This window comes from Daktulosphaira vitifoliae, unplaced genomic scaffold, assembly GCF_025091365.1.
Source record: "Daktulosphaira vitifoliae isolate Bord-2020 unplaced genomic scaffold, ASM2509136v1 Scaffold_3, whole genome shotgun sequence".
Lineage (NCBI taxonomy): Eukaryota > Metazoa > Arthropoda > Insecta > Hemiptera > Phylloxeridae > Daktulosphaira > Daktulosphaira vitifoliae.
This window is the reverse complement of record NW_026099574.1, coordinates 35,486,611-35,499,703: the sequence shown is the minus strand read 5'-3', so window position 1 is coordinate 35,499,703 and position 13,093 is coordinate 35,486,611. Positions and strand designations below refer to the sequence as shown.

Here is a 13,093-nt window from a genome sequence, read left to right as displayed (position 1 = left end):
CTTAAGATATAGTCTATGGAATTTACTATCACTTAAATATCATAAGTAAGGTCAATTTGCACTTTTTAATATTCTATAAAATGTCTAAATCAAAAATAATAATCAAATAACAAATGTTTAATATATTTCATCTACTTCATTATTAATTTTACAAGTCTTTAATGCATATATAATAATGAAATAATAAAATTATTAACATTATCAATTTATTATAGTTAGATGATATACATTTTTTAAAATTAAAATAATAATGTATATTATTATAGCATAAAACTAAAATCAACAAATTTTTTAAATAATAAAACAACTTCACACACACACACACACATACAAAATAACTTTAATTCAAAAATTAAAATTTAAAATTAGTAAAAATAATTTTTTAATTCAATATTTGTAACAGTAATAAAAATTAATCATAAAAATAAAAATAAATAGAATGTTAATTATGAAAATAGATATATTTATAAGTCTCTATTTAAAATAAATCTATTGCCTTCTGAATGTTTCCCAGCATAACGAAATCTTCTTCGACCATAGGCAGCTACATTATTAACAGAAAAATTTAATTTTAAAGTTTCTAAAATAAATACGCATTATAGTAAAACATAATATAAGATACACTAAATATAATTAAATTAAAACTATATGCAGCCTACATAGCTTTTGTAGGACCTGGACACATTTTATATTTTCTCTGTCTTCTGTTTTTTATACCAGGGAATAAGGAGTGGTATATTTCATAAATACCTAAAAATAAAAATTAACAGATCCAAACTTCACTTCCAGTCTTCTTGTTATTTACTAATTAAAAATATTTATAAAACTTTAACTTTTAAATATAAAAGAAATATAAATATTATAAAAAAATATGAATATAATTTTTTTAAAGATTAGTCTGCACACCTTCTTTAAACAGAGCATGTATTAAAGGTAAAGAGTTCTTAATATTAATTATAAAAAATATAATACAATAAAAATAATATATCATTTAATTTATCAAAAAGTTTTAATAAAAATAACGAACTACATGCAAAAAAAAAATACTATTATATTATATTTAATATAATTCAAAAGTATAAAATAATAAATATATCTTATATGCTAGATTAAATAGATAAAAATACAAACAATATAAAAATATACTTCTAATTATCACACAACTTTAAACATTAAATTTTTTTTAAATTATTATAATTGGTGTAGAGATTAATATTAATTAAACATTATTTATTAATAGCATAGTTAGCATTAATAATTTCAACAACTTTTTTACCAAATTCTTTTTGACAAGAAGGTACATCTTTTTAGTCATGTATTAAAATTATGATTGCACATCAACAAATGTTTTTTATGCTTAAAGGCTAACAATAAAGTGCATTTAAATACTAATTATGAGATTCCAAAACTTTTTATTCATTACATATAAATTCAGTACTTGTTTTTGAAGGTATTTTCAAAAAACATTTGATGATCCTATTATTAGTTATTTTCATATTATTTAAATGCTTATCATAAGTACCATCTAATATTTCTATTGCATATGTTACTAATGATTGTGCAATAGAAATATAAACTATACTTAGTTTTTATTAAAATATGTTACTTACATAATTTAATATTATTTGTAATTCTAATCTTATTATTAATGCTTGATATATTAGGGTTATTCTAAATTTCGAAATAATCACTTAAACTTTTAATAAAATTTTCTTCATTACAACTAGATGATCTATAAACCCATATTATAATATATATATAATTATATTATTACAACAAAAGATTGGTTCTGATAATCAACAACTATCACTAATGAGTAACAGTTAGTTATAATATTGTGTCTAATATTATTAATTTTCAAATTATTATTAACAAAAATTCTAAAAGCATCATTTTTTTTAATTTCACTTACTGAATTTATATACATAAATTCAAAATTATAGATATACATTTAACATATATTCAAAATTATGATGACTAAGTTTCACTTAAGATGATTATATCAAAGTTTTTTTCAATACTATCAAACTATAGTATTCATAATAATTATGTGTTACCTTATATTGATGCCGGTTACCGATTTTAAATAAAATTCGGTTTTTACCGGCACCACCAATTAACACATTTTTTTGTAACTGATTCAAATTCTGTGTTTTATAATTATAATATAATATGTGAGTTGGATTTAAACAATCTTTCTATGTTATAATTACTTAGTTAAGGAAGAATCAAATATAAATCAAACTTACACACTATAATTACAGTTTAAAAATCTCAAGTCAAATATTTTAGATACAAACTGTGCGTAAAAATTAATTACAGTAATTACCTTGATGATGTATTTGATGAACATTTGATTCATCTACTGGTAAAAATATATTTGATGTATCTGCTAGGGGATGAATGGTAGATGATTTTCTATCATATTTTAAAGGTTCATTTTCATAACGCTAACAACAAGAGAACAATTACTTTTTTAATTTTATTTTCTTCCAAATGTATATTAGGCTTACTGGTCTTATAATTTTAGTGAATTCTCCTTTCGCTAAAGCTGTATTAAGTTCTTCATTTGTAACTGAACTGGAATCTAGAAATTTCAATTCTGGCAAATAATACAAGACAAAATGCCTAAAAATTTAATTTTTTTATTTTGTTTAAACAAAACAGAAAAGATGTGAACAGGGCTAGGAACCAAAAGTATTTAGATTCTTGGCAATTTATCATATACCTAATAAATTTGTTCATAAATTTCTTTTAGTACATGTTGAAGAAACTATTGAAGAAACCAAAAAAAATGAGACTGCCTTTAAAACCTTATTTGAACTTAACATTTGACTTAAAAACAACTTATAAACTGAAATCAATTGAAAAAAATATATATTGGTTAATTTTGATTTTTAAACTTTTTAAGGTCAAATTTTAAGTTCAAGTAAGATTTTAATTATTTAATTAAAATTTGGTTCCTTAAATAGTTCTTTAAACATTAAGGGTTTAAAAGCGATTTCATAATACTTTCAGTTCTATCAATTATTAACCTTACAAATTTGATATAGGTCAACTAACTTCATAGATATGGTAACAATTTTCGAAAAACTGAAATTATTTTGGTTTCTAGCTATAAATGTGAAATTATATATATTGACCTGTATCGTATATAATCATCTTCATCTTTTTCAAAATCAATTAGCTGTGTTGGACATGCCTTGTTTCCCAGTAAACTAAGAAATCTTAAAGAGGGCATATTATGTTTAATTTGATTTATCAAATTTTCTAACACATTAATCTAAAAAAATATATATATTAAGAGATACACTTTTAATTTTTAATATTTACTTTACCTTATTATTGTTCAATGATAGTGTATGTAGGCTAGATAAATATGGTAGTCTTATTTTATCATCTAAGTTATTATTATCCAAAATTAATTCTTCTAAATCTGAGAAATGCTCTACATAATTAAGTGTAGCTAGTTTATTATAACTTAGATCTAATGATCGTACTTTTGATCCATACATTTTGCCTAATACTTCTGGTATACATGTTACATCTTGTCCAACATAACAAAGCTAGAAAAAAAAACTTGTTTAAATAACTTTAAACTATTTTCATTTTGATACCAAAATCATGAATATTTTAACACTGAATAACCAAAATCTGTTTAGTATAATAGATACTATTTATAATTTAAATTAATTAAATTTAAAAAGAAAAATACAATTAAACATAATTTTATTCAAGTTAGAAAATAATTCTGTTCTTGTAATTAATAATAATTTAAACAATATATCACTTTTAAGAAGTAAATTTATTGGGTTGAACAATTGAAGACAAAATATAAACAAAAGAAAAAAGCATTAATGTGTTTTAATAAGTTTTATTCAACTTAGATGTTTTTAATCCAAATACATAACTACTACAAGCTACTTTAGTTACCTGATTCTTTGATATTTTGGAATTTTTGAAATATTCATTATCAATAGAATAATAAAGATGAGAATGTTGTAATGTATCAACTTCATAAGAATTTTCATTTTCATCATCACCTGAGTATTACAGCAATTAAAATAAGCATACATATACTAAGAAAAACCAAAATCTTATTGAAAACAATACTTTTTATAGTTTTAGTAATATGTTCTGTAGTAACACTCAATGTGTATGAAAATTTAGACCATTGCGGGGAACTAAAATGATGCTTAAGAAAATTCATCAAAATCTTAAATAAAATTTAATTATTCAATAGTTATTTCTCAACATTCTAAACAAAATGAACTGTTTACTAAAAGGGTTTCTTTGGATAATTCAAAATAAGTTTAAGAATCCTTTCAAGTGTCATTATACCTTTTGTAAGTATTAATTATGTAAAAATATAAACAACTCAAAACATCCAATAAATATAATCTTTAAAAATTTAATAACATTTATGTTTCAATATGTTACTAAAATATCAAATATAACCTTGTCATATATTAGTTGTGAAATATTATCAACAGATACACAATTTTACTGCATTTATTTTCTCTATTATAATCAAATAACAATAATTACAATCAATAATAATCACAGAACAAAATAAAAATGATATATAAATGTATACAAATATTTAAAAAGAATTTCATGAAAATGTATTAATTAGTATCACAGCTACCAAACAATCTAATTTCATATTTTTAATAAAAATAATAAATAAGTTTTCTGTAAAAAATAAATGATTTTATTATTACTCGATTGTTTTGAAAATTAATCCTTTTTGAGTTTTCAAAATATTCGGATTCCATTATTTCTGAATCAAATGTTGAAGCCACATATAAATTTTAATAAATTTTATGTTCAAACATATCACAAAGAACAATTGAGTTTTAAGTATTAAGTTCTATAATATAATTATTATTCGACGTGAAGATTAACATTTATGTAAAAAATATTAATAAGAAATAGTTTATGAATTAAATGTAAATAATTACAGTAAGGAGATCCACAGATTATGACATATAGTCTGTGGATTATCTATGATCAACAGACTGATAAAAAATATTCCGGATGTTAGCTAATCACATAACATTATTATGTGCTGTGGTTAGCAGCATTATAACTATTTTATACTTTGTATTCATAGATAAAAATTGTTAAATGATAATTCTTTGCTTCAATATTTTGAACTTAGTTTATTCTAATAACTTAATAATGTTATGCTAACGAGGTTCGAAACGGAGCAAAAATTTTTTTTTTACCATTTTGTTGACAATTTTAATGTTGAATTATGTAATTTTTTTTTCTTTGTTAACATGAATATTCTGCTCCTACTAAACCTACTTTGCTCAACAATATGTTAAAATATTACAGTTTTTAATTGTAGCAACAATAAAGAGAAGATACCTTCTCAGGGGTGGTCGGAGCTGTAATATCCTCCCCCCAAAAATCTCAAAGAAAATACCTACAAAAAACAATTTTTTATTGTAATAATGATTGTATAAATTATATAAAATTTTTTGTTCTTTATTTTGAAGATTATTAACATAAGTTTAATGAAAACAGTTGATCTGTATTGAAAAAACTACGTTTTTTGCTCATCAATATTATTTAAAGAACAATTCTGAAAAAAGAAGTTGTGGATGCCATATTCATATAATCACCCCATTTCGAAATCTTAAATACGGCCCATCTTCTTTACTTGTTGAAACAATCAGTGTCATTAATGAAACAATTTCAATTTTCTTAATACAAGGATATGCTCCAACAAATTATAATCATTTCAAACAGTCATTTTTAAAATTTGTACTTTACATTTAAATAACTTTTTGAAAACAGAACAGTACATAACAAATTTTAATGATAACATTTTAAACATTTACCATGCTAATTACGTGCCATCATAGAGGATATGTATGATGGCATTTGTACTAGGGTAAAAAGTGTGGGAGGAGTAACGGAAGGTTTTAGGGTAAAAGTAGGAGTGGATCAGGGTTCTGCTTTAAGCTCTTACTTATTTTCTATAGTGATAGATGAAATTACTAGAGAAATACAAGGAGAGGTGCCGTGATGCATGTTGTTTGCTGACGATAGTGTTGATAGGAGAAAATTAATCAAAGGCTAGAGGTGTAAAGATCAGCACTTAAAAAAAAGGGTTTAAAAATAAGTAGGAGTAAGACAGAGTATATAGAGTACGAGTTTAATAAAGGAGAACACGAGGTAGGTGAAATGAGGAGATCAGTGACAATAGACAAGGACGTGAGTGTATAGGTGGAAAGTTTCAAGTATTTAGGATCAGTTGTGCAAAAGAGCGATAGTATTTACGAGAATGTAAGACACAGTTTAAGTGAGGGTGGTCGAAGTGGAGAGAAGCGTCTGGCGTCTTATGTGATAAAAGAATTCCAATGAGGCTGAAAGGTAAATTCTACAAGACTGTAATAAGGCCAGCTATGATGTATAGTTCAGTGTTGGGCGGTTGATAAGAAAATAGAGCAGAGATGAGAATGCTTAGATGGATGAGTGGAGTGACTAGAAAAGATAGAATAAGGAACGAACATATAGGAGGGAGTATAGGTGTAGTGTCAATCGTTGATAAGATGAGAGAAAGTAGACTTAAATAGTTTGGTCATGTTATGAGGAGAGAAGAATCGGAAGCCATAAGAACAGTTATAGAAATGAATGTTGAAGGAATAAGAGGTAGAGAAAGACCAAAAGAGATGGAGAGATGTTATTGAATGCGATATGAGGACAGCTGATGTGAGCGTAGAGGATGTGGGAGATCGTGTCAAGTGGAAGTTCAGGATAAGGGTCGCCGACCCCAAATAGTTGGGATTAAGTCGAGGAAGAAGAAGCTAACTTTGTACTTTTTTTGAAAATCCAAAAATCAACTAAAAAATTAATGGAGAAGGGAAATTAAACGTCATGTTAAAGTTTTTTTTCAAGTTTTGATATTATTTCAAAAAATTGCATTCTTAAAATTTATGTCAAATTAATGTTAATAAAATTAACTTTAAATTAATAAAACAAAAAATATCAAAAAACTTATTGTGCATGAGTAATCCAAATAATCCAAAAATCATGCAACTTCAGTTAAAACGTCTAATTTTAAAGTTTTTGATAAGAATAACCTGCACTATTCTAGATTATACACATTTAAAGTTCCGTAAGATAAAACAAAATAAAAACGTTCCAACGATTCTTTTCATATGAGTAATTAACTTTTAAAAAATTGATTAATTTCCACTAAAATTTTTCATTTTGATATAACTTCTTTAAAAATTCACAAATCTTGATAAAAAAAAGAGATAATTAATAAATAACAAAAAATCCAAAATAGTACAATTTTACACATAGTATTTAACAGAAAAAAAATTGATTCTACAAATCACTAATAATTTAAGTCCGTCAATTAAGAAAATATATATATTTTTACAATATAACTTATTTCAAAAAATAATTTTTTTTTTCATAAAAGTTCTGGTAGATGAAATTAAAGGACATACTCATAACAAAAAAAAAATCATAATTCCGTTTCTATATAATTTTCATAATACCAAATATTAATTTATACCTATAACTAAAATTACCAAAAAAATTAATACACATTATTGTTTCTTATAAATAACGTAGGTAGATTTTCTGCTATATTCTATTTTATTAGTAAAACTTTCAAGAAATAGTAATCTTCCTCTACTAAAAAATTTAGTAATAAAATCACTTCTGAAATAGTCTCATAATTATAAAATGACTATGAGATATATCATTAAGTAGAATTTTTTACCTCATGATTTGATTTAAAATCAAATCATAAAATATATTTAATCAGCAACATCAAATTTTTATTTATTCTACAAAAAAATTGTTTGATATTTTTACTATGGAAAATAAATATACATAAAACATATGTTAAATAATTAAAAATATTTAGATATGTTTTATAACTTATACGGATAAAAACCAAAAACATATTCTAGAAATAAATTAGGATTCTACTTATAGAATAAACATACTCAATAGCGAATTACAACTGATAAAAACTACATTATGGATACAAATACAAATGTTGCCATTAAATAAAGTCAAAATTAATAATAATAAAATACTTTAAATATAAAAAGTTCAATTTAAGATCTGAATGTATCTACACAATAATTAATAAACATAGAGTTAACAAATATACTTAATTTAATTGTTTTTCTGACGTGAGCCCATAAATTTGGTCACATGCCAAATGTTTGGTTTTAGTGTAGAATTCATCCACTTCTTTTTTAAACGTGTCTAGGAATGATTGGCCTTCAGGTACTGTAAAAAGTGATCTAAATTTATTAAACACCATATTGGCTTTACGTCTCACTTTAGCAGTTTTTGCAGCAATTGCACTAGCTTCTTCCTCACTACATCCCCATTCTTTGATGTTACCAATATACATAGTTACTTTTTTCACAGTATCTACTACCTCAGAGTGTTTTTTAAGCATTAATGTACTTAGTTTTAATTCTGCCATCTGATCTAATACTTCTATAGCACGGTCACAATCAGCTTTATCAGTACGCAGAGCCATGCGAAGATGATAAACACAGTCTAATAAATCAACTTCAGTAGTTAAAAATTCTACTTTTACTGCTTTGCTTGCTGTAACTTTTTTCCATTCAACTTCACAGTTAGATATAGCACCCGCCATTAGATCTTTGAGCTTTTCTGGTAGTTCACTATCTTCAGTAATTGTTTTACTTAGTTGATTCATTTCTTTAGTTACACCATCATTAATATTAAGAGAAGTGGCATGACACTTAGGTTTTTTGATAGATTCTGTACCAATAAACATAAAAGTATTAAATTTCATTAATTTTAAGAAAACAAACAAAAAGGTTTTTAAATATTTATTACATAGCATCAACATGAAAATTATGTTAAGTGTGAAAGAAATTTCAACTTTAATACTAAGGTTTTGGGAAAAGGATTTATACAATGAAAGTTAAGTTTTTATTTTGTAACTAACATTTTTCAAAAATGAAAACCATATATAATTTGACATAATGATACTTATTTTTTAACTGTTGATTTAGTTAACACTAGTTGATTGCAATAAACACATATCAACTATGCCTACATGGTTTTTTTATAACTAAGTTAAAGTATTTACCCTTTTAGAAAAACAATATTAGTATAAACAGTTGATTAAGTAGAAGTATAATTTATCTAATACATTTTTAAAAATTTGTACATTAAACAAAAAGTGTACATTTCACTCAATACTAGAAAACAAAACAGAATGAATAAAAAGAATGTAAACACAAGTAACTTTTTATTTACTATTATTATTAACTTGTCTACAAATAAAACTAAATTATGAATTTTTTAATATGATTTTAAACAAACTGTTACCTTTAGTCAACTCATTTTGTTCTGAAGATGAATTGTCCAAATCTACATTACTCTTGTCCAAATTTTTATTATTATCTTTGCTAAGTCTTGATCTTTTAGGTGCTTCAGCATCATTTTCATAATCGGAATACTTTTTAGGTTTGATTTTACGGCCCGAGCGTGAAACTTGCCCAATATTAGAGCTATTAGAAGACTGTTCTCCACTAGAAGATGGGCTAGTTTTTAATTTTAAATGTGATTTTGAAGCGTCACTTACATCTAACATAGAATCATTTTTACTGTTTTGTGTTTCCAAATGTTTGTCAGAAGAATCATTCCCTTCACTAGACGATAACTCATTGGAAATCTGAAAAAACAATTTATTATTATAATAATAATAATCATAATTTTTCAGAAAAAAACCTTAAAATATAATGTTTAAAATTCTTTCTGTTGCAACATACGTATGCATACAAATTTGATACTTCGTAGAAAAATTTAAATACTTATTGATGTTAAGTGATATAAACAAAACCTTTTAATAATTATAAAATTAGAAACCAAACAATCATTATCTCTCATGTTAAGATTATGAAAATGGAATTTTTATGTTTTTTCTTATAACATAAGTGGATTTATATGAATTTATACATTTTGTTTGGGCCATTTTAAAAGTACCCTAGATTGTGCAAATTTGTTATTTGAATTTATAGTAATGTAAATTTATTTTTTGTTTAAGGTAGCAATAAACCCCTTAATCACCTAACATTATAACCTCAATTAGATTTCATTACTAAATTTGTAAGCCAATTAATACAAATTTATATTGGTTGGTGTTTGGAATAACTTAACAAAATTTATTAATATGCTCTTTACTCATAGCTAATAAAGTTAAAAGTTGCATGAAGTGTAGATAATTGTTTTTTTTACCTGAGTTCCATCTATATCATTTTCTTTAATTTTTTCAATAATTACTACTGCATTAGAGTCATTATCTTCCACACCTTTCCCTTTGTTAGACATTACTCTTTTGGCAGGTGATTCTAATTTTCCATCAGATAATTTTCTTTTTGCACCACCTTTAGGCAAAGAAAGTCCCAAACTTTTTTTTAAACCTAATGATTTTTTTCCTTTAGAGGCATTTGTTTCATCAATAGTTAATTTTCCTTCATTTTCAGAATTTATATCACTAGTTTTTTCTAACTCAGAGATACTTTCTGATTCGTTAAGAGTTGTATCTCTGCTTTGATCAACAATAGTTGGTATTTGAAAGGCTTGAATAATTCCATCAGTAATGAATGAACTATCAGCGTCATTTTCAATTTGTATAAGAGCCTCTGAGAAGTACTTCCGTTTATTTGGTTTTCCTAATTTAGCTTTATTTTCTTCATATGGAAAAAGTTCATCTGACTTACACACAGCTCGTTCGCCAGTTCCATAAAAATATACATGATATCGCTGGCGTGAAGGTGTATCTGCTTCAACACCAGATATTACAGCAGGCCATGCAGGATAACCACGAACCTTAGCAAAGACTTTGTCTTTAACAGTATACACTTTTTTAGTAGACATTGATAATCTGTTAGCTAAGAAAATAAAATTAAGTATAAATAAACAAATATAAATTTTTCATCATGTCAAATTAATTATAAAATGTATTTTGAAATAATAGATAAATGAACAGATGTTTTAATTTATATCTTTATTTTATAGAAAAAAACCTAGATTACTATGGTTTATTATAGATTACTATAATTTCTATTAAGTGATTAATAAAAAAAATTTCAAACTAGCCAAAGCAACTTTATAACTTATGTATATGAAAACATAGTGAAACAATTTAAAAAAAGTATTATAAATACACATTTAAGTTAAACTCTGTAGAAATTTTAGCACAATTAGCGATACAAAATCATAGGTAAAAACAATCGTTGATTGTACTAAGTCCTTATTATATTTAAAATGTAAAATTCATCAAGTGCGAAATGGCGGCAACTGTGAATGACAAAACAACGCACTCAACACATCTGAGGTTAATACTCAACAATACATAATATTTTATTATACTTACAAAACGGTGCTCAGAATAATTAAATAAAATTATTTAACACTGAATGACTAAAGCTCAAAGTAAATGTACAATTATTAAATTAATTAAACCGAAAACAAAATGCATTTTCTTTGAAACAATCACACACACACTATTAAGAATTTGTATGATACTATACAAACCGACGTATTGAAGTTAGTAGTATATTAGAATACCGTTTACAATTGGTTCCCAAAAATGTCTCCTTATTTAAAAACCGTTATCAAGTGAAAACACTAAATAAAGATCATTATATAGCTAATACAGAATGCAGCTAGTATATCGTTAAAATGATTAGTTAAGTATCAATGGAATTACAATTATCTATGCATATTAAAATATTATCCATTTTCAGGGTTAAAAATATTTATTTAATAATTAAACATTTTCAGGAATTGTCAAAGAAAACACTTGGGGCTAATACCCTTACAATTTTTCTAAATATTATTTATTGAACTGAATCACGTGCTTAAAAACCAAAAATATACTTAATTTCGCCAGAGAGGTGGGTCTCTGAACATATGGTTTATCCCTNATAATATATAATATATAATATAATTTCGCCAGAGAGGTGGGTCTCTGAACATATGGTTTATCCCTACATACTGAGTGTTTATTAAATAAGGGAACAGATCAGTTGTTACAAACAATAAAAACAATAGAAACCCGTTTCCTTACTTACTGAACTTTCTATATAATAATCGCATCAATATTTCGGTGGAAATAGGAAAGAAACCGAATTAATAAAAAATCGGTAGAAACATATTCGGGTAAGACCAATACAAAGAATGATGTAGGGATAATAATAGGTGATGCGAATGAAGATTCAGTGGTGAAAATTGAAAGGGGAAAAAGAAAAAAAAAGTTTTTAAAAATGGTTGTGGGAGGCTGCGGCGTCAATGAAAAATAATAGAGCAGTAGGACCAAATAAAGTGCTAGTAGAAGTATAGAAAATATTAGGCGGTGTTGGGATAGATGGTTGAAGGATCTTTTTTATAAAATTTTATTAGAAGGGAAAATTCCTAAAGAATGGAGGAGTAGTATTGTAAAGCCGATATTTAATAATTATATAGGCATAAAGCTTATGATTTATAGTATAAAGATTTGGGAAAAGGTAATATAGAAAAACGGTAGCATAGTGGGGTCGAGGCACAGTGTGGACGAAGCATAGATGGGACAAGTATTGATGATATCTGACAGTAATTAAAATCACTATAATAAGAAACGTTTCTATGCAAATCTGTAGATAGTGGTTAATTTTAAGAAATTGGTGAATTATTCCAAAAATAAAATCAACTCCTTAATTATATCCTGATTAGTAGTTCTTTGATTTAAAAATATAATATAGGAATAAATACTAATTATAGTTATTACATTTAGTATGAAATTGAATATCAATAATTTAATATTAAATTTGGAGAAATTAATATTAATTATTAATCCATATTAAAATTAATATGGAAAAATGATAAAAATAATAAAGTAATTGTATATTTCTTTATTTTTAACATGTATAAAAATGTATCGGGCTTGATGCAATACATTTCAATAAAAACTGTTTGTTACTGACGAATAAATACACTGGACTATAAGGAATTTATATCGGAAGCAAAAATATACTTTTCTTTTTCAACTTTCGCGCTATTTTCAAATCTGTAATTAGACTTTTTT

At 24.8% G+C, this 13,093-nt stretch overlaps 2 protein-coding genes across 3 annotated transcripts; both read right to left on the bottom strand.

The window, feature by feature from the left end:
- Window positions 1-257: 257 nt before the first annotated feature.
- LOC126902659 (leucine-rich melanocyte differentiation-associated protein-like) lies at window positions 258-5,042 on the bottom strand. 2 transcript variants are annotated; one of them, XM_050680148.1, is made up of 7 exons: window positions 4,114-4,246; window positions 3,934-4,043; window positions 3,339-3,566; window positions 3,144-3,283; window positions 2,514-2,628; window positions 2,330-2,450; window positions 258-544 (listed from the first exon to the last, which is right to left on the bottom strand). In XM_050680148.1, exons 1-7 carry the CDS (start codon window positions 4,208-4,210, stop codon window positions 465-467), a joined length of 891 nt encoding a protein of 296 aa, XP_050536105.1. In that variant the 5' UTR covers window positions 4,211-4,246; the 3' UTR covers window positions 258-464. The 2 variants fall into 2 exon arrangements, with proteins under 2 accessions (XP_050536105.1, XP_050536106.1); XM_050680149.1 differs by lacking the exons at window positions 3,934-4,043; window positions 4,114-4,246 and adding an exon at window positions 4,725-5,042.
- A 2,928-nt stretch (window positions 5,043-7,970) lies between these two features.
- LOC126902658 (hepatoma-derived growth factor-related protein 2) lies at window positions 7,971-11,567 on the bottom strand. The gene is made up of 4 exons (XM_050680147.1): window positions 11,405-11,567; window positions 10,264-10,919; window positions 9,355-9,700; window positions 7,971-8,778 (listed from the first exon to the last, which is right to left on the bottom strand). Exons 2-4 carry the CDS (start codon window positions 10,903-10,905, stop codon window positions 8,150-8,152), a joined length of 1,617 nt encoding a protein of 538 aa, XP_050536104.1. The 5' UTR covers window positions 10,906-10,919; window positions 11,405-11,567; the 3' UTR covers window positions 7,971-8,149.
- Window positions 11,568-13,093: the final 1,526 nt, after the last annotated feature.